The 24,550-nt window shown below is 40.3% G+C and overlaps 1 protein-coding gene across 6 annotated transcripts in view; it reads left to right on the forward strand.

The window, feature by feature from the left end:
• CLASP1 (cytoplasmic linker associated protein 1) overlaps window positions 1-24,550 on the forward strand; it is a 154,846-nt gene that overhangs the window by 51,135 nt on the left and 79,161 nt on the right. For all 6 annotated transcript variants that reach the window (XM_048954032.1, XM_048954035.1, XM_048954033.1 and 3 more), the window contains 8 exons: window positions 16,909-17,061; window positions 17,986-18,059; window positions 19,165-19,257; window positions 20,669-20,814; window positions 21,409-21,544; window positions 22,223-22,293; window positions 23,214-23,273; window positions 23,946-24,023. In XM_048954032.1, the coding sequence (XP_048809989.1) occupies window positions 16,909-17,061; window positions 17,986-18,059; window positions 19,165-19,257; window positions 20,669-20,814; window positions 21,409-21,544; window positions 22,223-22,293; window positions 23,214-23,273; window positions 23,946-24,023 (811 nt within the window). The remainder of the gene's footprint in view (window positions 1-16,908; window positions 17,062-17,985; window positions 18,060-19,164; window positions 19,258-20,668; window positions 20,815-21,408; window positions 21,545-22,222; window positions 22,294-23,213; window positions 23,274-23,945; window positions 24,024-24,550) is intronic.

The raw sequence follows: 24,550 nt of genomic DNA on the forward strand, positions 1-24,550 counted from the left end.
CTTCAGCTGTAGAGTCAGGAGGCAAAGATTTTCTCATCCCTTAACAGTCTATCATTCAGTCTAAATGATGCCAAGAAGAAAACCTCACTTGGGCAGCAGCAGCATGGTTTCGTATTTAGAGCTCAACTGAAGCTTAGCAGGACAAAAAGCTATCTGTGCTTACTGTGCTGAGCTTTGTCCTTCAGTTGCCCCTTGCTCAACATCGTGGTTTGCCTGTGTCTACAGAAGCCCTGGTCCTTTCATTAACAATGGGTTGCCCTTCTATGGGGACTGCATGCTGTGCTTACAGTGCTGCTGCTTCAAAAACTTTCAGGTAGGCTAAAAGTTTTTGTGCCCTGGCTCCACCTTTTGCTGTTCGAGCGCATGGAGCAGATACTGATCACAGCTTTGTGCTGCTGCAGCAGTGCAGTCAGCAACCAGCTGCTGTGTAACTGCACTGCTCAGCTTCTGCTTGTGCAAAATAGTAATTATTGCTGCCTGGAAGTAAAGTGCTGGCTGATTGAGGTGGGTGATTCGAGTGTCTCAGGAGACCCAAGCGAGTTACGAGCCTCAAGTGAGCCAGACTCATCCTGCTGTCATGTCCTGGGGGAGGCCCAGAATCAACTCTCTATGAAAACTGATAGCTGGTAAAGCAGCTAGCCCTGTTTTGAGGAATCACAGAATCTCATAAGTTGGAAGGGACCTGTGAGGGTCACTGAATCCAACTCCACACAGGACCACCCAAAATTCAAATGCTACGTCTGATAGGAATGACTGACTACAGGTGAAACCTCATGGGGTCCCAGTGAGCTCCTGGGGCTTTATGCTATGTGCTTGCCAAAGAAGCAACTCAATCTGGCAGGGCCCCAAGCCAGCATTTTGATTGTCTAGAAGCACTGAAGGTCAACTTATACTTCAAGTGTAGAATGTGATTTTGAGGATTTGAGATGGTATTTTCCAACAAATGTTAGTCCTTTTTCTTCTGAGTTTGGAAGCAGTGTGCTGTTAGCTGCTTGCTTGCTGCACTGCTCAGTTTTGGGCGCAGCTGTTGATGGATGACAGTGCCCTTGGAGCACTGCCTGTTGTAGCTGGGGTACCAACAGCCTGCTGTTATTGCATGCTGGCAACAGCTGAATTGGTTGGAGAGCGAGTTACCAGATTTTGTTCTTTGACTCAGTCTGACATTTTCTGATCTGCTACTACTGGTATACTCCTGTTTTCCTTCAGTTCACATCTTTACAGACTATAGTCAATCACTTATGCAAATTTATTTTAATGTTAGTTCTTCATGCTGAGACTTCAGATAGTCTAAGCAATGCCTGGAAACAGCTGCTAATAATAAAGACTTGCTAATTTGGTCGTCAGCTCTATCTCCACTTTCACACTTCCTCCATGCTATTGCCACTTCTATGCCTGATAGTGTTTGAGTCATAGAGTTTGAGTGTTATTTCATGTGCCTACTGATAGTCATCCTGCCTGCCACAGTGATTATTAACGCTTAGTTGCATAGGCAGCACTGACATGGTTACTCATTCTGCTCTGATCTGCAGGAAAAAAAGCAAATACATGACAGTCTGGAATCCTGACTTTTGCTCTTAAACAATATTGTAACTGAAATATATATTTAACTAAATGTTACTTGCTGGTTAAGCTACTTCTGATCAATAAATGAGTGGAAATACTGAAGCTCTGCTCTCAAACGCTTGTTGCATCTTGTTGAAGCTGCTTATGCTTTGAGACAAACCCACTTGTAGAACTGTGGGCCAGTACAAAAAGCCACGTTGAATGAACCCAAAAGCTGGAAGTTGAGGAATGATGCAGTTGGATTAATTTTGTAGCTGACTGCTGTAACTTGAAAATTCGTTTTGCCCTCTCTGAGGGAGCAAAGGAAGGCGTTGCCCTCATCTGGATTCTTGGTGTTGCTGCAGTACAAATAACTGCAGAACAGTGAATAAAGCACGCAGGTTTGCACACCCAAGTGAGAGGCTACTGTGAAATGAATGGCATACAAGTGACATCTCTTTCCTTGTTAGGTTTGAACATATAAAACATATTTCATTTCAAACAACTTACATTCTTTTTTTTTAAATTCTCTCCACCTCATATACTCCTTATGGGTGTGTATAAAAGGAACAGTCATGTTCTAAAAGGTCTCCCATATGAATTTTTAAGTATTAATGCTGGAAAGTACACCTAAACCAGCTGAGTCTCAATGCATCCCCATAATGTTGTTCCTCTAGCCATAGGTTTGCCTCTGAATCAGAAACGTTTATGTTTAAAATAAAATACTTGTTCTGACATCTCTTGTTCTCTGTAGTGACAGGACAAGGAGTAATGATCTAAAACATGAACGCAGGAAGTTCTGTACTAACATGTGGAATAAATTATTTATGGTGACAGTGACGGAGCGCTGGAACAGGTTGCCAAGAGAGGTTGTGGAGTCTCCTTCCATGGAGATATTCAAGGCCCACCTGGATGCCCACCAGGAAACCTGCTTCAGCAGGGGGTTGGACTTGATATCTTGAGGTCCATTCCAACCCCTGCAATTCTGTGTTGCTGTGCTTCTATTCTTTCTTACCTGGAATATTAAGTTTAGATATGTCCAGAGGACCTTCCAGTGCCCAAGATGCAAAGTGCCTTTAATAAGCTTGAACTGATGCTTTTTAATACACAGGTGTATTACAGAACATTGTGTACTTGAGTGGGAAGCTGCAGGGAGCTCACTGTGTGAGCTCAACTTATACAGAAAATAATCAGTTTAGCCTCTTGCAAAGCAGAGAAGGTGCTCTTTTGTTTCTCTTGTCTTGTGGGTCATGCATTTTCTCCTATGTAAGAATGCAGTGTGAGGGGGAGATGATAACACAATAATCTAAAAATAGAGGCTTGGTAAAAAATGAGGCTACAGGAAATGGTACAAATGTGAGGAAACAGTCTCCTCTGTTTTTGTTTTCAATAGGTGTTTGGAGGGAGCTTGCTTGCCTCAGTTCGCCCTTGTCATCTCTTGCCCACTGCCTGCAGATACTTACCTGGGGTGACTCTTTGTAGTGAACATTCCCACCCTAGGAGCCATTCTGGAGTTTCCATTATAGAAGTGTCTAAAATTTCAGCCTTGCTTATTTTAGTTTGCTGAATAACTTTGAAAAAGCCTTGAAAAAAAGGAAATCTATTAGTTTTTATTGGCAGTCCTAATTAAGATTTATGCCCAAATGTTTTGTAGTTGTTTGCTCACATGCTCTGTTATCTTACAGTTATCACAATGTTATGAACCCGCTTTATCTTGATTTCTCAGTCCTTCTATCTCTCTCCCAATACCAAGATGCCACAAAACATTGCAGGTCACAGAAAGGAGGTGGACCTGATGTTTTGGTGACCTGACCAGAGAGTCTTCATGTATTAAACAACACACCACAAGTATCTGAACCAAAACAAGGTTTAAATTGAACCTTGATTCATACTAGGTAGTTATCCTATTGAATTGAACATATGTGCTTAACAGTTTAAAAAAAATGCATCCAAATGACATTCTTGGTAGGATTTTTAGACAATTATACCATACCCAATTATCGCTTGGGTATGATATAAAGGATAACATCACTTTTTTTTCCTTAAATGTCAAACTCTGTGAAGAGATTTTATAACAGAGGGTACAAGATCGTGATTTCACTTGCTAGGAAGTGTTTAATTGAATTACTGAACTGAAAATGATTCCTGCGTCTTCCTTTCTAAGCATGAAAGTTGATCTGACAAAATAAGGATGCACGTGTGTGTAATTTCTTAGGCTGTCTCACAAAGCTTTGCACAGGTAATGAAGTCTGTTTTCCTTTTTTTTTGTTTTTGGCAGTGATTTCCTTGTTTTTCCTTCTGTCAACCATCCCTCTTACCCTGTGTGTTAGAAAAACTTAATCCTTGTCTCTCCTTGGTACTTCCCAAAGGCTGTTTCTATCTCTCAAAACTTTAACTCAAGCAATGTATATCAGGTATCGCATTGAACATTGTGCTGGTAACCCTATTATGTGCACTGCTTGACGTTCCTCCCCCCCAGCAAGGCCAAAAATACCCACTGTGCTGACAGTAAAAATCACCTAGTTGAATGTTTTGCCTTCATTTTCACTCAGAATCATCACAGAATATCCCGAGTTGGAAGGGATGCATAAGGATCACTGAATCCAGTATTTTTTGCAAAAAATCCCCCACCCCACTCAGAATTAGCTAGTGAACTGAAAATATGGATGGATGGTGCCTGATGGACCAAGTGGAGAGAATAATCTCCTAAGTTTAATTTCCTCACTCCTTGCACTTGGCAGGAGAAGTTGTCAGGGTGTGGGGTCTGTGTAGGTGTTGCTGGAACATAGGGTTGTTGCTTGTGGAGCAGGATATGGTGTTGGCTAATCCGTATTTGAGGCTATGTAGTAAAAATCCCTGTAATTTTTGAGCTTTGTGAGTATAAGCTTTAGGGTGGATTGTACATCTTAAAACTGAAACGAGGTGTTTCTTACCAACACATATAGTTATGGCTTTATTTACTGCTTGACCCAGTACTTTATAAAGCAGAAGCACAGTGGTGTAATGGAGTCTGCAATAGTCTTGACTTTTTTTCAGCATGAATAGTGTGCTAAAAAGGGCAAAGCTTGTTTCTAGGACGCAGCTCTTAATATGGAGTACACTTCACTGTTTGCAATTTAGGAAAAAAAATGTGAATGTCATATATAATGGGAAGTTGCTCTCTCCAGGACAAACACAGTGCAGGGGGGAAAAAGCTGCTATCTAATGTGTCTGTTTGTATTATTACTGCAGTGATCTTTTAGGGTCACAGCTGTATGAAATGGCAGCGGAATCTAAACAATCCAAACTTGCCTAAGGGAGAGAAGCTACCTCGAGCTGTTTACAATATGGTTCCTTATATTCAAAAAGTGACACTTTTTTTTTGACTTCATTTCTTTCAAGTCCTATGGGAGACAAGCATGCCAGTATGAAACTGTAAATCTATGTAGATGTAAATCAGTTTTGTTTAGTGTAAGAAATTCCCCATCTCTATAAGACTGGGCTTAAGATTTTCTTTGCATCAGCATAGATCTGGAATTCTTCACAACTGTTCAGATCTGGGGTGTTTAGCTTCCTGAAAGTAAATAGCTGCTGTTGCCCCCACCTGGTGATTTCAGTGATTTTTCTGAAGCAGTGAGGATGGCAGGATGAAATGCAGTACTGCTCACCTGCATTTCATTCCACATCAGCTGCTGCAGGTTGTTAGAGTAGTTTGTGGAAGTGTTACAGTGAAAGAGGATTTGATTTTTTTCCCCCAGCAGTGATGAGAATGGGTAAGGCAGGTTCTGCAGTCAGTGTTCCTTGCTCTGACACATAAGCCTCTCTGGGTTTTAAGCTCTTGAATTCCACTTGTATCCATGTTTGCTTTGTGCAGACTGTAATGGCTGTATCCAGGGTAATATTTTGCTTGGTTTAGCTTGGTTGTTGCTTGATGCTTGTATTCTTTGTCTGTGGTAAATGTGGGTGATTCTGCTTGGCTTAACTTAGCCCTCAAGAAAGAAGGTTAAATTATATTACCTTGCATTTGCTGTAGCTTAAGAGCAGCACAAGGGCTGTTTCTGCAGCTCAGCGGTGTCTTATAACTTGTTAAGCTGTAGTAATTTGATTGTGGGTCTGAGTCCAGAGGCAAATTCATCCTTCATTTTACCCAGCAGATTTTGTCCTTGTACCAGAGGAGATCTGCCTGGTTGTAAAATATTTATGCGTAGCTTCCGCTACCTCTTACCGAGTTCTGATCTTCAGTCTAAAACAGGTGACTAATGTCAAAATGAATTTACCAGTATTCCTACCTTAGTCCCTTGGTTTTGCTCTTTTTGCTGGTTGGGTGGTCTCAGGATTAGAGTCAAGTGGTAGAGATATTGTAGGGGAACTGCTGCAATTCAGGTCAAAATAATCAGAACTTGTTTGTCATAACATCGTCCTAGTTCTGATTTTGTAACTTAATCTGTCTCCCATGATACAGAATGGAGCTTTGTGTGGGGAAACTGACTTGTTTCATCAAGGATATAACAGCTGTGGAGCAGCCTTCTACTACACCCAAAATCTATGGGAGGCTACCAAAACTGAAATGATCAGTTGCGTGACATCAAAGCGAATTACTAAGTTCCACTTGGGGATCATCCTTCAATTATGGCAGGAAGTTTGGAACAGTTGTGTGATAGGCTTGCATTTTACCTGGGCACAGAGACCTGAGAAGGTTGAAAATGGGCACTGAGCCATGAAGAGAAAGTGAGTGGTGCCATGGGTAGAGGTGGAATGAGTTGGGCAGGATAACTGATGAGGACACAAGGACTTGAATTTCTTTAAGTGCCCTTTTATTTTAAAAGAAAGGCTTTATGCTTATCTTTATTACAAAATGAAGTCTGATTAGCAGTAATTCTCTTCAGCTATATTGTAAGCTCTCTGAGAAAGATGCTTTCATCTTTGTAGCACATTAGAGTCCCTGCTTGCTCAGGGTTTAACAGTCCCTCTGAAATATGAATATAAATTCAGTAGTCTTAACATCATTAATGACAAAAAGGAAAGAAAGTTGCAACAAGATCTTGACTCACCCTGTCTATTTTTTTCCCCAGTCCACACATGATGGTTTTATTTTCTGTGCTTAATGATGATATTTGTGTATGGGGAAGTACTGTGAAAGGTAGGAGCTTAATATATCTTTTGTTTTAAAGGAGTTGGAGGGGAGTATGCTTTGGGAAGCAGAAGCCATGGGGACTGTTAATATTTTATAAGCTCTGACATATTTTTGGCTTTTGAGCCTTTTTCCCTAAGACTACTTTCCTTAAGGCAGCGGTTTACTTAAAATGTAGCTTTGAAGGTAAGTAAAGAAGACTTATGAAACTGGTGTCTGGATGTGGAGCTTTACATTTGTAAATGAGGATTTCAGTCTGTGCTTATATTGAAAGCTTGGTTCTCTTTAGTTGTTATGAAACCATGTACTCTACTGAAACCTGTATTAAATAGACCACCACTTTGCTTAAAATCTCTCTGTGCTTTTATCTACAGGCTTCTACTTTTTAAACAAATGTTTTTCAAGGCTACAGTTGAAGTCACTGATTCTCTTGAGTCTGCTTTCACTGTTTTCCTTTACAGTACTTATGGGAAATGTAAAATGGTGATTATTCAGTTAGTGTTTTGTTATTACCACTGTGTCAAAAAGAGAGTGAACAAAGATGGCTAGATTTATGGCTAACCATTGCTGCTCTCTGCCATTGTATACCAAAAAAAGGTATTGTGCCTGTGTGTAATATATATTTACCTCTGGCTCAAAGAGGATGCTTAAGTAAGCTCAGATTGCTATTGAATATGCCTTTGTAGGCATTACAAATGCTGGTGCAGCATGCAAGCTTAGGCATAATGGTTTTAAAGCACTTTTTGTAAGATCCAGTGTGCACGTGGCTTATCCAAGCCAGACTGTGATTGGGAATACACAAGTTGGTTGAGGTGATGGAGTGTCAAACTACTGGTTGCTGCTACAAATACCCTGGAGCAAGAATCAGCATCAAGGCAGGTCCCTCAGTCCTTTTTCTTGCTGTTGGTTGCAGTCCAGTCCTACAGAGAGTGTAGAGCCAACTCTTCAGCTTCACTAGTGGTTGTCCCTGGAGCTCCTGATGCTGTTGCCAGCCACGTCTGCCATCAGCAGAAGCATCTCAAACCATGTCTGGTAACTTTATAGTATAGCCTTCATCATGAAATCCAACTTCGAATCATTTTTAAATAAACCAGAATTCAACTATATACTTCAGTGTCTGCTTACAGGGCCTTCATGGGCTGTAGCAATATGCTGCATTATTATGCATTTCCTTATGTTATAAATTCCTGGGGGTGTGCTGATCATACCTGTTGTACTTAAGTCTTTCTTAAGATGTATGTAGGTTATAGAAATGCTGTTTTATTGTTCCTTTTATGGCGATTCTTTTGTCTCAACCACCTGTGGTCTTAGACAGTCTAATCTCATGCTTATTGGCCCACTGAGTATTTTGAATGGTTAACTAATTACAATGTATTAATTATGCATCAGGCCAGGCATTCGGGGTGGAAATCATTGACGTGTAATGTGCATAACACCATCCAGTGTCTGCAGCTGCAGTATCTGTTCTTGCATTAGCCTTCAGCCAGGCAGATGAATGCCTCAGGACAGAAGCCTTGGCTCCTCTCGTCTGCGGCTCCGGGGGATGCAGACTGACAGCCTTGGTTTTCTCCTTGGATGTCAATAACTGCTCCCATTGGTGTTTGTTGGCTTGGAGGGGCCTGCTTGGGAAGTTCTGAAACGCCCCAGTGTCTTATAGAAGGAAACACGGGTCTTGGACAGGGCCAGGCCTGTACCTTCAATAGGGCTCTCTGCACGCCTTCCTGGGGTAACTTCACAAACCCAGCTATCCTGAGAATTATCACAGAAGGAGACAAGGCTGCAGTTTGGCATGTTTATGACTAGGTATTTTTGGAAAGCTTACTGTTGCTGTTGCCTCTTCACGCTCCAGTGTGCTCTGGGAAACCCAAGGCAGTAAGATGCTTACGGCCTTTTTCTAACAGTGGATTGTCCTAAAAATGTCAGGCTACTCTTTCCTACCTAATACATTTCTGTGTATTTGTTGTCAACACTTCACAACTCAAAGTGCTGTGTTACATAAAAGGAGCAGCCCTTCAGGAAGCAATATAGAAGAGCAATAGAAAATGCAGTTTTCTTTTGTTGACAATGATGCGAGTTATAGAGCAGTCAGCATCTAGGTGAGCTAAACTGAGTGATGATTAGCAGGCCAGGCTAGGATCTGTGCAGGCTGGAAGAGATGCCTTTTTGTATGACGTCATGGCAACAGATGGTGCTAATAGCTGGAAACCTGACCACGGTCTGTGGGTTGGAGGCACCTGGTCAGCCAGCATGCCGTGCTCACGTCCTTCCTGGCTGAAAAGCATCTGTCCATTTAAAGGCTTCTATTCCTGGTGTGCCTCTTGATTCAGTTTATTCAAATAGAATGTAGACGGTTCAGGTTAAACAAAGCCGCCCTTTGATTCTCTGGTAATCTGCATTTTCAGATGGGATTTGGCAAGTAAAAACCAAGCCCTCACCAGCAGATGTCTCTCTGGGAGCTCAGCTGAGCAGCTCCTGTACAGCATTACTGTGAACCAGCCCTGCAAGATACAGAGAATGCTATGAATTAACTTCAAGTAATGGTTTGAGGAGAGCTAAATTAAAACCTGAATACCTTGGGATGTGATTTCTGGTTTTGCTGAGCCACTTGCAGGTGTTCTGTTTGAATATGCACAAACCAATTTTAATGATTATGTTAAAGTAAGCAAACATCTTTAGAACGCTACACTAAACCTTTGTAGGAATGAGAAACAATGATTTAGGAATAAAATGTATGTTTAGAAATGGAACTTAATCTGGATTCTGGCAATGCCCTGAAGTTTCCTTGCCCCTGAGAATACCTCATTGAGTTTTTATTCATGTGTTGAGGTTATACCAAGCACTTCTCACTGCAGTACAGTGTTTGTGCTTTTTAATCATATTTGTTTCACTTCAGGAGGAGCACTGTGCCAGGCTGGCTGCAAGCACAGCAGTCTGTGTGAATGACCAGTAGCTGAAAGATGTCACTGCCTGTATCTCTTCCTGCCTGACTTCCTAGCAGAACGGGGGCTTGCTGTGTTTGCTTCTTTGTGAGTGGAAAGGAAGTTAAACACTAAATAAGATCAGAGGTGTGACCTTACCTTTCAACCTGAGCTTCACTGCTTGTGTGTGCTTGGGGAGGTGGTTCCACAGGGAACCCCTTTGCTGCTGCAGAATTTAATTTTTAATGTTTTGTGAACAAAGTCAGAATAATTAACTTCATTTTTTAAATTTATTTGCCTTAGTATTTTAGGATATTGTTAAGAACACAGAGAAACCCTAACATCAGCACTGGAGCACTGAGGATTAATATTAGTTAAAATGGAAAGCTTTGTGCTTTATCTGCTGTTTGGAAATTGAGGAGTGCTTTCCTGCAGCTATCCCAGTCCTTCAATAAGGCAATTAATGCCTGTGCTTCTGGAAAAGGATATTTCCTGACTCTAAAAATCCCCCTGCTCCATCCTGTATAAATAGCCTTTCTCATTGATTGGTATCTCTGGGGCTCAGGTTATGTGACCCACTTTGTGTTTTTATCTGTGAAGATTATGCTAACGAGGCTGCTGTGAGGAGGTGCATTTTGCTTGCAGCTACTGCTGCTGTATTTAATGGGTGTTTTCCAGGGTCCAGAAGAAAAAAAAAGTGAAGGCAGCAAGGAAAGCTGCAGCAGTGAAACATAGAACGAACTCCCTGTTGTGGAGCATGGGATAGACTCGGAAATAATCAGTGTGGTTGTGGAAGGCTGCATTCAGAGATTGTCATATCTTTGTGTGGGCAGGTTGTGCTCTGAAAGGCCAACCAACAAGCCCAGCTGACAGGAAGGTTGTGTGTAGGCAGGGCTGATTTGGCTCTTGATGCTGAAACTATATGCAAACATGGGCTTTTGAGTGAGTGCCAATTTGTTGGTTTGTTTGTTGTTTGTTTTTTTTTTTTTTTGCAAGGTGTGTGTTGTGGTTGCAGTCTGGTGGAAGGCTGTTGTGTGGCTGCTTGGAAGGGGCACCGTGACAGCATTAGGTTCCCAAGGACGTCTTTGAGGAAGGCAAATCTGTTTCTCCTTTTGCATTCTGCCTTGTGAGCACATCTGTCTGTCTCACATTTTTTTTAATCTTTATGGAGCAAAATCTCTGTGCGCCTCTAACACACGGGTTTGTGATCGTTGTGTAGGTGTCTGTGTGAACTCACTAAAATAATCACTAGAGCTAATTGGTTCTTGCTGTTTTGGTGGCTTCATCTTAACTTTTGGTCCTTTCGTGTATTCTTTGAGCAGAAGGATTTGTGTGTGCTGTTGCTCAGTAGCTCAGCTGTTTTGTTCTATTGTTATTTTTACAATACTTATAGGAATATTAGGAATCCTTCACTGCTTCTTTTTCAGGTCTCCTAAAAGATAACGAGAACTGTCACAGTGCTGAGCACTCTGGAAGTTTAACTTAATTCCCATATTCTTTTGTTTAGTTTCCCAAGCAAGATTCTGAAAAATGCTTTGGCTGCTGTATTCTTAGTCACGTTAATGTCCCTGCACTATAGAGAGCGCACTGTGTGACTTGTTAGCCTAAAGGTGTAACACTATCAACCTTATGATTTTAAAGACCATATTCGGAAGCATTAAGTATTATTAAGTATTAGGTCCTTTTAACTTGTCTCTAGTTTTCAAATCTTGAAGGCTTTTTTTCACTCTTCTGCACAGTCATCATGAGTAAAACTTGAATTGAAAATTACGAAATCCCTCAGAAAAATCATTTGAATCAGTTGTGAGTTGCACGATTTCAGATTGGTTTTCTATCGAAAGATTTTGTCCAGTTTACCAGGCTGGTACTTGAAAGCAGGTTTTACATTTTGCAGGGGCTGTTGCTTATGTTCTCTGGTAGAACAAAGTTGGTAGTTACTTTCCTTAGTAGGCTGCCTACGTCTGCCTAGTCTGCTGTGGGATGTCATGTCAGGGTCTATGTACATTTCCTTGGTTAACTTTATTATACTGGAATTGGTGAAATAAATGCACTAGCAGAAATGTGACTTGTTTATTATTGCCATTAGTATCCAATTGTTTTTCTGCTGAGAGGGATGACAGAAAGCAATACGCTGTGAAATGTCAGTGTCTGCTTGCAGACTGAGCAGAATGTATATCAAAACAATTGCCTGTCTGTAAGTGTGATATATTTGGAGCAGAAAGCAATTCCAAATGTTACTTCTGTCAGGAGTCTTATTTACCTTTTGATGGCAGTTGACTCATTAGGTTATGAGCACCTTCATTTGCTCATAATAGACAGAATGAGGCAGCAGCTAAAAAGATGAATGTCATTTTCTAGCAACTTTTTGGATTAATGTACAGCCTGCTGTTACTAGGAGGATTGTTAAAAAATAAAAACCCAACATTTATCCACTGGCCTGGCATGATATCCTTGGATTGGCACTGAGTACCACCTTATCTCAGGTTGATGATCATCGCTGTATTGTGAACACGAGGATGAGGCTGAGTTGCCCAAGGAAGCTGCTTGAAAAACGTTGGCTAAATGCAGGCTGGGTTTTGTTGGTTGGGAGGAGGAGTAAGGAGGGACTTGGAAGCATACTGTATAGCCTTTGGTGGCTTTGCATTCTGTGTCCTCTGTATTCAGAGAGGGCCCTTGGGTCTTCAGAAAGTTGAGCTTTAACTGCTAGCAGGGCTTGAGCATGGAATGATGTGCTTCAGCGTCAGCAAGTGGTGCTATCCCTGTGTGTTAGGGAGGGAAGGAAGGAGGGCTTCTCCAGGGCTGGCCTTCACCTGAACCTCAGAGGGAGACTGCTGTCAGAGACCAGCAGTTGTGGTAAAATGTGAGATGTGTTGGCTGATTTCTGCTCGCAGGAGGTACCAGAGTGCCGAGTGGCAATGCTTTTGTACAGCCAGCTGACAGCTGTCTTGAAATGAGTGATTTACAGGTGCAAATGTCTGAGTTTTGATTTTTTTGCAGTTACTGTTTTGCATGCTGTTCGATAATATTTTCTGATTAAAAATCAATGTTCTCCTTTGAGCTTGCTGTCAGGAGCTGAGAACCAAGTGGAAAACCTCCAGAGCACAGCACACAGCGCTTCTCCAGGCCCACTCCACTTAGATGCCAACATAAAGATTTAGCTGCTTACATTTCATGTACAAGTGAAGAGAGAAGGGAGATGTTGTGCTGTCAAAGGAGATGTGTATGAGTTGCCAGCCCTCTTCTTCTGCACCAAGGCTTGGATTTGGGGCATGTGGTAAATGAGTGCAGAGGGCCGAGGACAGGTGTGGTGCCTTGTGGTCAGGCCTGCAGGCTGTGGCAGGGCATCTTCAGTATGGACAGAGGTGATTTCTATTTTAAAAGCCAGAAAGCATCTCACTTCATCAGGGAGGGAGTCTGAACCCCAGACACTTGGCTTTAAAAGGTCCCTGCTGATGGTTCAGGCAGAGAAAGCTCTGGTCCTTATCTGCTGCAGTTCCTGACCAACTGATGCTCTCTTTGCCCTGTTTTACACCTTGGCCAGGCCATGAAGGGGTTACATTCTAAAATGAATAATGACTAAATTTATTCGTCATGGCCAAATGATGACAGCTGTTGAGATGCTCCTGTTAGCGCTTCCCAGGGGATAAAGCCAGGCTGGATCCTGGTGCAAGCCAGCCCAGCCGGGCAGAGCAGCTCAGCTGCAGCGTGTGCTGCTCATTCCCCTTGCTCCCTTCCTCAAGTGCACTGCAGTTCCCAGGCTGAAATGGATGTTCCTGAGAATCCCACAGAGCTGCTAGAGAGGACTGAGGCCGTAGCTGTTTAAATCCATGTGCGAAGACAGCATGCTTAATGAATACGGGGGGCAGTGATTGATTATGCTCTGGACTGAAAGCCGCGGCTCTCTGCGAAGCACTCTTACATCTGGGCACGCTATGGAAAATATGAAGGAATGTTGAGGAAGCTTATTTGCAGAAGGATATGTACTTGTAAGCATTTCTTTTCTTCTTAAATAATGTAAAGGAGTTGAAAAATTTAAAGCCAGTTGTGTTGTTTCCCTGAGACAGCGGAGCGGTGAGCAGACAAAGGTCTCTTTTATCAGGGCACGGCTGTGGCGGAGAGCGCTGTGTCCCCACTAAATGAGCGCCGGGGGGTTCGTAAGGTGGGAAAATATTTATGTTACAGCCTGGTACACATTCTGCTTTGGTGCACCTCTGACAGCGTGATGAGTTACACCCATGCTGAATTTGGTACCTCATGGTTTGCAGATGGATTGAAAAAAAAAAACAAAAACACAATGATCTTAGTTGAAATGATTGCTGTGATCCCAGTCAATGAAGGGGGGGAAGGCTTTTTCATGGTAATGCATAATTGTTTATTTTTCTCTTATTTTCTGATCTTATGTGTTCAGGTTTCTTTCTGTTCTTTGTTTCTCTTTCTGTCCTGCACACGTGCTGCTGGAAGACTTAGTGTGCAGTTCTGAATGTGGCTCTGTTACTCTTCACTGTTCAGATTAGAAAATGCTGTTTGGCTGTTGAACTATTCTGATAACTATATATATATTTTTGTAGGCTAAATGAAAAAGAGATGGGATTGTAACCTAAACGTCTCCAAAACTGTGGGCTGGTTGTTTTTTGTATTTCTTTTTTGTGTGTGTTGATTATAGCTAATGCTCAGAGAAGCCTGTTTTACATAGCATTTTAGCAATTAAATAAACTACAGGAGTGCAATCCTTATAATGTTTTTCTGAATTTGCATGTATTATAAAATAGCAAACCACACCCTCACTCCCTTTTGGAGGGGTTTTAAGAGTACGGGTAGAAGAGGAAGTAAGTTAAATAATAATGTTTAGATAGCCTGTAATGCAACTGATGAGGAATTGCATTACCAGATAAAAGTGGTTTTGAAGTAATGAAGTACTTTCCGAGAATGACTGACTTTCTCTTGGCTGGTAATATATATTATAAATAATATTTGCTTAATATCTAAATGTAAGCATTTGAAATAAATGTAAATTGGATGAATTTGGCCTGGGTGTATTCAAGGTCTGTATGAGTTTATCATCCTCCCTTAAACCCCTTTCTGTAGGCTTCAGAGATCACACATTTTAGAGTCTTATTTTCATCTACCGTGACCTTCTGTGCAACTCTGACCAATAACGTTTTTGAAGTAAAATTCCTGTTTGAACTAGGCTGTATCTTTCAGGGGAAACGAAAAACAAAACAAACAAAAAACAAACAGCAAAGAAAGCAAAAGAAAAAACAACCTACAGAATTCAGTGTTTTTAATATACTCCTGTAGTGGAACTTGCCAAGTAAGGCACCTTTTCTACTAGATGGAGAAACAACACTAATAAATCACATTGGAAAACTACACGCAGTCTTCAGCTGCTGTGTTAACAAATACAGTCAAGCAACTTGCTAAGCATCTGATCAGGGTAAACAAATTAAGTGGAAGTTCATTGCAGGGGATGAAAAATGTATTTTCCAGTCATTCTCATGGCTTTTCTCTGAGCTCTTTTTAAGAATGTCGTATTTTCAATTATGTATGTCAGAACAAACCAGCAAGTGTCAATGGGAAGTAGTACAGTCTCCATGGCTGCCTTAGGGCCCTGTGTGATGGATCCCATGTCCTAAATGTAATGGTTGCTCTTCTCCTTAAGTTGACCTCGAATTTCTTGCTGTGACCTTAAATTTCTTAATCATAAAGTTTCTGTGTTCATTTTTGTCTTGTTCACTTCTGCCTGAGCAGCAACTGAAATACCTGTTACTACCCCTGCTTTCCTTTACAAGTTACTCTTTTTTTCCTTTGCCGTAATCCAAGGCTTTTTGAATGTTAAAATTAATGGGAAAGCATCTTTGGTCACCTTCCTTAACTTTCTGGATGCTGTCTTGGTATTGTTTCAGTGCTGTGATTGGAGTGTGCCATCCTGCAGAGATGCACAGGTTGCAGATGTAGTTTTTAGATTTTCAGATAAACTGTGACTGCTCTATGTAGCTGTTGTGAGCCTTTTTGGGGGGGGGGAAAGTAAGGGTAAGGACAATACAGTTTTCTTTCTTTTTTTTTTTTTTTTTTTTTTTACTTGACTAGAATGTGTCTTTATTGTTACCAGTTTTTCTTACAAGAAGCTCAACGTGTATTGAGTTTTAGTCATTAGTGTCCAATAGGAGCCTGTATTGGTTACTTGATGCTCCCAGGTGCTTTCCTGAGTAGGTATGGATTAAAGCTCCTGCTTGTGGTGTTTGTTGAGTGAAATTTCTCAAAGGAAACAGTGAGATTGGGCCATACCATGAGTCACTGGGTTGAGATGGGCATGGATCATGTCTCAAATCCTGAATTAAATGTTAGTGTGGAAAAGCTACATGATGAGGGTCTGAGGGGCTTTTTCTACCCTGAATAAATTATGCACTTCATCTATATCAGCTGTCCAAATGTTTTGTCACCTCTCAACCTAAGGCCATTTTTTAAAGTGGATTAGCTAATTTGTATAGAACTGCAATATAAGCACTCTTTTGGAATTGAATTGACCTTCACTGAAAATCAAAGTGACTGTAATTCATTTGAAGTTAATTTGTGTCCTGTTTGGAAGTAGGGCCTTTGGATGGATACAAAGGATTCTATATGTTTCAGTTCACCTTAATTTTTTTTTTTTTTTTTTTAATTTTAGATAATCATTTGCTGTTTCCTTGCTTTGTTGCAGGGAAGCTTTGCTGATAACTTAAAAACATAGAATGGATGTACAGCTTTAGGTTGGGTCTGTGATTAATGGTCCCAAAGGGAAACCTCTGTGGCTTATCAGCAGCATAGGTGTTGCCATGTGATCTTTCCTGGATTAGTCTGTTGTTTGTTCTTGATGTTGTGCAGGCAGTTAGCATGGTGTGAAAGGGCAGCTGGCTCTTCCTGATCTTTTTCCACACATGGATTTCCTCGTGTCTACTGTTGTTTTTTTGTTGTGTTTTTTTTTGTTTTTTTTTTTTTTAACAAAACAGCTCATGTTAAACTACATGCAACAAATACATAAATTGGAGATATAGACTGTAGGCAGCTCAAGTATTAGCTCTGGTTTTATCTTTTTGTTGTTGTTTTGTGGTTTCTTCTGTCAGAACACAGTCATTGAAAGGTTTATAAAGTAGTGGCTGCAGTAGTGTAGAAATGGTCTCATTGGCTGGTGGTCATTCCTGAATAACTGGATTGCCATCATAAAGAAGCCGCTTAGAAGGAAACTGGCAGAGCAGATCCAGCTCGTGTTTCAGCAGGCCAGGGAATGTGTTTGCCATCACATTGGCATGTTCCTTTAGAAATCCATGATATGGTTGACTATGCTTTTTCTTTTTTTGGCAGATAAAAATTTTGATGATGAAGACTCTGTGGATGGGAACAGACCTTCCTCAGCTAACTCCTCTACATCATCAAAGGCTCCTGCAAACTCACGTAGAGTTGGAATGGGGACTACTCGCAGACTTGGGTCTGCAGCTCTGGGATCCAAGTCCTCAAGTAAGCTGATTACATGGAATATTTGTAGTGTTCATGTTTGAGCTTATTTCCAGGATTTTCAGGCCATATCATTTTCCTGGTACCCAGAAGCAGTTGTTTCCCATGTGAGATTGTTACTTGTATGTTTGCCTGAATGCAAGTGAGTCTGTACAATGTACATGAGTCTGCAAACACTATTCACATCCCTCTAGCATAAACTGCCTTTGTGTAAGGTTGGAACTGTATCATTGTGCAGTGAGAGCTTTGGGTGAAACATGTCAGTGATGCATAATTTGAATTTTTGTTTTTATGGCTGTCACTCTTCAGCTGTACTGATGCAGGCAGCTTACAGCTACGTGATAAAAGTTAAGGGCTAAAACATGTTGACTTTGTTTTAAGACCTTCAGGCATTGCTAGCAGTGAAGGTGAAAGAGAAGAAGGGAGTGATAATTTGGAATGTGATCAATTCTAAATGTCATTACAAAAGATCTAGAGAAATGGAGGAAGTTGTCTTTCATGGTTTCTAATGTGATTAATATTCCAGAGACTGTTTATCTTCCTTATCGTTTGTCTGCTTGTGCAGGTGTCAGAAGATCTGCACCTTCATCTATTATAGATAGGATTAAATCCTTTAAAACAAAATCTCCCATATAATGAAAGTAAATATTCCCTTTCATCTTTCAGACTATGCCCCTAACTGTTGAGTGACTACTATAATGACTAGTAGTATGCCCTCTGTGCCTTGGAGCTGAAGGATGCTACAAATGTGCAGTTCGTGCCTGGCACTGAATTCTCCTGCCTCTATTTTTATTACATTTGCAGCACTCTGAGGTTGTGTGTGGATAGTGAACTTTCTCCTGATTAGGTGCCTTGATAGATAGCTGGTGGTTTCTTAATTGATTCTCTTGATAAGAAGATCGAAAAGACTTTTTTGTTGTTTGTCAGCAGGCAAAGAGGGAGCAGGTGCTGTAGATGAAGAAGACTTCATTAAGGCATTTGAAGATGTCCCAACAGTTCAAGTAAGTAGAATTATAAGCTAAAGTACATAACACAGAACAGCAAAAGATAGGTGTAGAGTCCAGTTCTTATCGCTGATAGATCTCCCTTTGCTTGAATGCTGGCGAGTCTTCCTTAAGGGAAAGGTAGGTTGAAGGATGTAGGGGTTGAACTTCAAAATGGTGGTAGATGCCATTAGATTGGTGTAAAGTGCTCAGAAGTGGAGGGAAGGGAGCCAGGAGGTTTGTGATAGAGGCATCATAGGAGAAGATACTGGAGCTGGCACTGGATGGGGCCTGTTGATGTTTTGTGTGATCATACAGCACTGTTCCAGTCCCCAGGAGCCTCTCTGTTTCGTTTGTTTTATATGGAAACTGAAAGCAATGGAGGTGATTTGTGCCTCCAGGATCTCTGCTGTTTTGAGTGCTGTGATGGAATAGTGCATGTTTGGTGGCAGGTTTAGTCAGGTAGCTGGTATGTGGGGTGCATCACCTCTCCTCCTTCACAGTTTACCTGCTGGGGCAAGAAGACCACACGAGTGTGCTCATGATTTTTACCAGCTCACCCTTGAACCTAACCTGGGCTGAAGGGTAGGATGGTGACCTAGTTAGCCTTACTCTTTTGATACACTTGTGTATTTTCAGTGAATCTGCTTTCAAACTGACTGGCTTTGTTCTTTTGACAGCTTTCTTCTGTGTTCCAATACAGGGTGACTGTTTAATTGTATACGCGTTTTTAGTACCTGTAGTTTTAATAACCAATTTAGAGTTAAGCTTTTAAGGTCTCATTTCTATGTGGGAATGAGTTTTCCCTGGTTATGCACCGTGATTGTTGACTAGCTCCATAAAGCATATCCAGTTATCTCTTCCATAAAGCAGGAATTTTAGCATTTTACTGACTGTTTTATTGTAGATGCCAGTTATACATTTGACTTTAACTTTTCTCATTAACTTTTTTGGCTGTATGCAGTACAGAAATACTGCTTAAAATTCTGAAACTGCAGTAAAATAGTAGATGACAATCCTTTAGTTATTCTCTGATCATGTTATAATTTTTGAAGGAGATTTCTGTAAATTTTTTGCATTATGCAAATCCCATGTTACGATTCTACTCTCTTTAAATTTACAGATTTATTCTAGCCGGGATCTTGAGGAATCCATAAACAAAATAAGAGAGATACTATCTGATGATAAACATGACTGGGAACAGAGGGTATCTGCTGTAAGTAGTTAACTTCATCATGAACTCTATTAATATGAGGTTTTCCTTCACTGAGCTTATCCTATGAAAAAATTTGCTTAGAGAATCTCAGAGTAAGACTGAATTGCAGTTTAAGTGGTGAGCATTTGTTGTATTTCCCCAAGATTAGGGGAAACATTTCCTTATGAGACTGAGTTTAAACCATGTCTCTGGATGAAGATACTATTTTTGATATAAAGGCATCTGGTAAGCCAACATCAGGTTGAACTGGAAGTCATGCAGGCTAGATGTATCTAGATGTAAAGCTAGAAATTTGCTAACAGATGCTGAAATGGTGTGATGGAAATTGGTCATGTGCGACCTGGTGTAGGGAACCTGCTTTGGCAGGAGGGTTGGACTCGATGATCTATGGAGGTCCCTTCCAACCCCTACAATTCTGTGATTCTGTGATATCCAGAATCCCTTAAAACCTCCTGTTGAGGCAGAAAGTCATTTTGCCTGTAGACAGCTCACTTATACTTTTGCAAAACGGAAATAAAAGCAAACAATTCAGAAAATTTAAACAAATTTTGAATAAATGGTTATAAATGTAGGAAATGCATTAGTGGAAAAGTGAGTGTTGTATGCATACCAAGATTGTCCTGTTTTCTGAGATGAGCATTTGCATAATACAAATAGATGCATACACTTTTCTATATAGTAGACTTTGATCACTGGTACAGCAGCTATGACATGTCTGTCAAGTCATCTATTACAGGAAAGCATCAGCTTGTGCTGATTCAGCTTCATTTTTCTTTGCTGTAGTGAGAGTAGTAAGCTTGAATAGAGGGACTGTGTTCATGAGGTCACATGGAGATATCCAGAATAAACTCTTTATGAAGAAATTGTGGTCCCAGTATCACTAGAAAATATGCTGCTTTAGTAAGGTCAGGGTTGCACTTCTAATAGGCCCATATAATTATTTACTTTAATGAAGTCAATGAACAAATTCTAGATACAAGTCAGTACAACTCAGATCTGAGTGTAAGTCAAGCGTTTCGAGTTAACCCATCTTTCAAAGATGCTAGCTAGCTATGTGAGGTTCTATGCTTTTAGAAGCTATTGTAAGTAGGTAGATACTCAGAGGAATAAAAATGAACCTTTGACAACTGTTGGCTTAAGAAGTAACGTTTGGGTCATTAACAATACAGTTGTAGAAGCCATATGTAATACTTGTGGATTGCTGTAACAGTTAGCTACTGTGTTTATATTACTTTGTATTCTTAGTATGTTAACCTGTGAGTTGTATGTAAGGTCTGAAATAAAATTGCTTGGTGTTCTTTAAGAAGTGGGTTGTACAGAGACCCTGGGAGCAACACAGGAGCTCTGAACCTAACTGTCCTTCTGTACATTGCTCATTAACAGTCACTGCTTTGTTTTGTCATGCCAACAGTTGAAAAAGATCCGCTCCTTACTGTTGGCTGGAGCTGCAGAATACGATAACTTCTTCCAACACTTACGGCTCCTGGATGGAGCATTTAAATTATCTGCTAAAGACCTGCGATCTCAGGTAGTGCGGGAAGCTTGTATCACGCTGGGGTAAGTTTACTTTCCAAACATGCTTGAAATGGGTTGTAGGAACATGGAACAGATGATGGATAGAAGACACAAGAATTAACTAATAGATTGAAATTTTGCTATGGCTATTTAAAACCATGTTCTTGTAGTTGAACAAACCCATATTGTTGAGTTTTAACCGTTAGTGATTGAGAGATGCAAAAATGAGTTTTGTTCTAGTTCAGACTGAGCTATATTTTTGATCTTTTTTATTCTTAATGAAATGATTTAAGAAAAAGCCTGTAGTGCTTCTAACAGTATTTTTTTGTGGAAATTCATGCATATGAATGCAAAACTGATCACTTCAAAGAAACTAACAAGTCTGGAGAAATAGTTCTATTATTACTGTCACACTTGTTTGTTAGAAAATATTTCTCACAGTTCAGTTCAACGAGGAACATGAACTTGAAATGAAAGGAACTATTTCAAAAACAAATTGCTCTGTCCTTTAGAGTTGGAGAGGAGGTGACAGTTGTGAAGAGTGAGATATTACATGTGCTGATGTTATGTTCTGTAGAAATCTGACTTGCTTAATCCTCAGCACTCTTAACAGTATGACTTCATTGTGTTTTACAGACATTTATCATCAGTTCTGGGAAACAAGTTTGATCATGGGGCAGAAGCCATTATGCCAACAATTTTTAATCTAATTCCAAATAGTGCCAAAGTCATGGCCACTTCTGGTGTTGTAGCAGTTAGATTAATCATTCGAGTAAGTATCAGTCAAAAGAGAACAACATCTCATTGTTTCCAAATGCTATGATGTTTCTGAGAAAATGCAGATGTTACTGCCATGAAAATTTGATTAAATGTCAAATCTACTCTTCTGATCGTGCTAGGCTTGTCTGTCTCCAGTTGTAATAAAGCCTTGTGTAGGTAGATGATGATAGGTAAGCCATTCTTACATAGCAGGAAAAATTGGCAGAAGTGATAAGAAAAATGTTTCTTTATAGAGTGAGGTATTTCTATCCCTCAGAGATGAGCAAATTTTTTTAATTGGCTTTAAATCTTGACTTGCAATACAGACTTAGTATGCTATAAAACTCCTCAGAGATAGCATATGTTGCCTAAAACAGTTGGGTTGCAGAGGTGGCTTCTGCTAGGGAACCTGCAGATAGCCTGACAACTCTTAAGCTGTAACCACTGACTGTTCAGATCCTCTTGAAATGACTCCAGCTCTTTGGCAGAAGAAAAAATAAAATCTGTTAAAAGTATTTTTACTGTTAAAATGTATACATTGAAGAATCTGTCTACATTCAGAAGTGTTTCCTTATTTAGCAGTTTGATTTTTCAAAAAAGCATACAGAGCTCAGGTGGCTGTTGCAAATTACTTTTCATTCCACAGAACTATAAAGTTTTCTTCCTATTTTTGTTCTTTCTTTTGTTCTAGCATACACACATCCCCCGACTAATACCCATCATAACCAGTAATTGTACCTCCAAGTCTGTTGCGGTTAGAAGGTGAGCATTTAGTTTGAAGTTCTGCTGTAGTTTACCAGTAAATAGAATCGTGTATACTTTAGATAAAAATCATATTTGTTTTTATTTGTGGAAAGAGCTGTTACAGCCATTGCTCCAGAGAATTTGTCTTATTCTCCCCAGTGAGCTGGAAACAAATTCAAAATCAGCTATTATACATAAGATGCAGCATCACTGAGAGAAAAAGGCAGTTTCTCTGAAAGAAGCATGTTCTTTAATCTCTCTGCTTACCCATAATGTCACATTAGCTTTTAAAATTGTTTTTTTCCACAGACATGTTTTTGTTCCCCACTACTAATCTTTGCAGTGATGTATTTTCTTTGAGCCTGTCAGCAGAGATGCTGCTCTGTGGTATTGCTGGGGAATACATGCTCCCTCTACATTTAAAATCACGGTGTGGTACACTCTGCCAGCCTCGCTGGGAGACTCTTGCTTGTGCCATACAGATTGATTCTTTTTTTCTCTAGTTAAATGAAAAGGTCTTTGTAGTTGATGAATTTTGTGAGAAAACTTGAAAAAAATCACATCATACAAATGCCTTCCTTTCTGTAAATGATGAAGAGCGAAGCTGAAAAGAAGCAAGATGCAGAGTTTCCTTGTGAAGTTTGAACTCTTGTGAGTACAGGGTGGTTTTAATTTGTATCTTTGCCAGTATCTAGGGGTGCCTTTTGGTTTGTTTTACATCTCTCTGTTGAGACCCTCTAGAGAGATGAATCCAGTTACTCTGCAGTTTTTATTGACAGTATTTGTAGAGTTCTTGATGTTTCTGTTGTGGCTCTTCTTGAATTATAATGTCCTGAGAACCATCATAACAAAAGGTGACTACTGTGCAGAGGCAGATATGATGAAGTCAGTGTGCCTCTTAACTTTGAGAACTCAACATTTCTCCTTTTTCTTGTCAGGCGCTGTTTTGAATTTTTAGACCTGCTGCTGCAAGAGTGGCAAACCCACTCCCTAGAAAGGTAAGCTCTGAAAACAGAGGAGTTAATTCTAGCCTATTAATGTCTGGGAGGTGAGGTCTGTAGAAAGAATAGTCTTAGAGGTGAGATTCACATAGTTCTAGTAAATATATTTGTGGCAAGAAAAGCATCTGTGTGTGTGCATGTTTGCAGTTCATCCATGTAGTTCTGGCAGCCAGAGTTCAGCAAGTCTGTTTCTTATGCCAGCCCTAGAAAACCTGTCTGAACGAATCTCTGAACTTGATAAATCTTTTTTCCTTTTGCACCTTAAAGTGAGAAGATGAGGTGATGGCTGCTATACATCTAACAGGAGCATCTGAGGCTTGTCAAGTAGTTCAGACTAATGAACAGTAGAAGAAATTGTGGGATAGCTATTGGGACCCAATTTCTTTAGCCCTTGGCTGACCAGACTTCATAAGGGTTGAGAAAAGTGTTTTCAGACCCAGGCAGTTTCAACTACCTGACTAAAGATGGACCAATGAAGAATGCTGCTTGCCTTTTTCTACTCAGCAGTGTGAATGAAATTAAACAGACTTAAAAGAGTAGGAGCTACAAAATGTACAGAGTGGAAATGGGAAGAAATCTGTTCAGGGACACTAGGGAAAGCCAAGTTAGTTGTTTGTAAAGGTAGTGTGCTGGTCTGGATTGCTGGACCGTGTATCTTTCTTATTTCAGACACATATCAGTGTTAGCTGAAACAATAAAGAAGGGAATTCATGATGCAGACTCTGAAGCCAGGATAGAAGCAAGAAAGTAAGTAGAAGCTATTGTTACCTTTTCTTCTTCCCTTTCTTTATGTTGTGAGTTATGGTATTACATGTTGGAGACTCTGAAAGACAAGTAATGTTCTGGCAACTGAGGCTAGCACTTCTTCCCTTTCAAAGGGAATAGGTAGTAGAAGATGTCATATGAAGTGATTGCAAGAAAGCTATTCTGTTGTTTTTTCTTTTCTTTTTACCTACATACAATACTGTGGTATTTGTTATTCTTGAAATAAGAGTCTCTATGCTGGTATGCTGCTAAATATTATCTAAGTAGAGGAATTATTTTTGACAGTGAAACAATATCTTTGTGTGTACAGAGAATGTAATTAGTTTTTTTCTGTTGAAGATCCCTTGCATTTGTTACAATGTCTGTATTTAGGATAGTGTGCTCTTATACTGGGATCGTGATCTTCTGTTCAGAAGACAACAGGGACATCTTTCTTCAGAAAGAGGATGCTGTTAAATAAGAAATCACTAAACAGTATATTTTGTTAATCTAAATGCTATATTGTAAGC

The sequence above is a fragment of the Lagopus muta genome, chromosome 8 (genome assembly GCF_023343835.1).
Source record: "Lagopus muta isolate bLagMut1 chromosome 8, bLagMut1 primary, whole genome shotgun sequence".
Lineage (NCBI taxonomy): Eukaryota > Metazoa > Chordata > Aves > Galliformes > Phasianidae > Lagopus > Lagopus muta.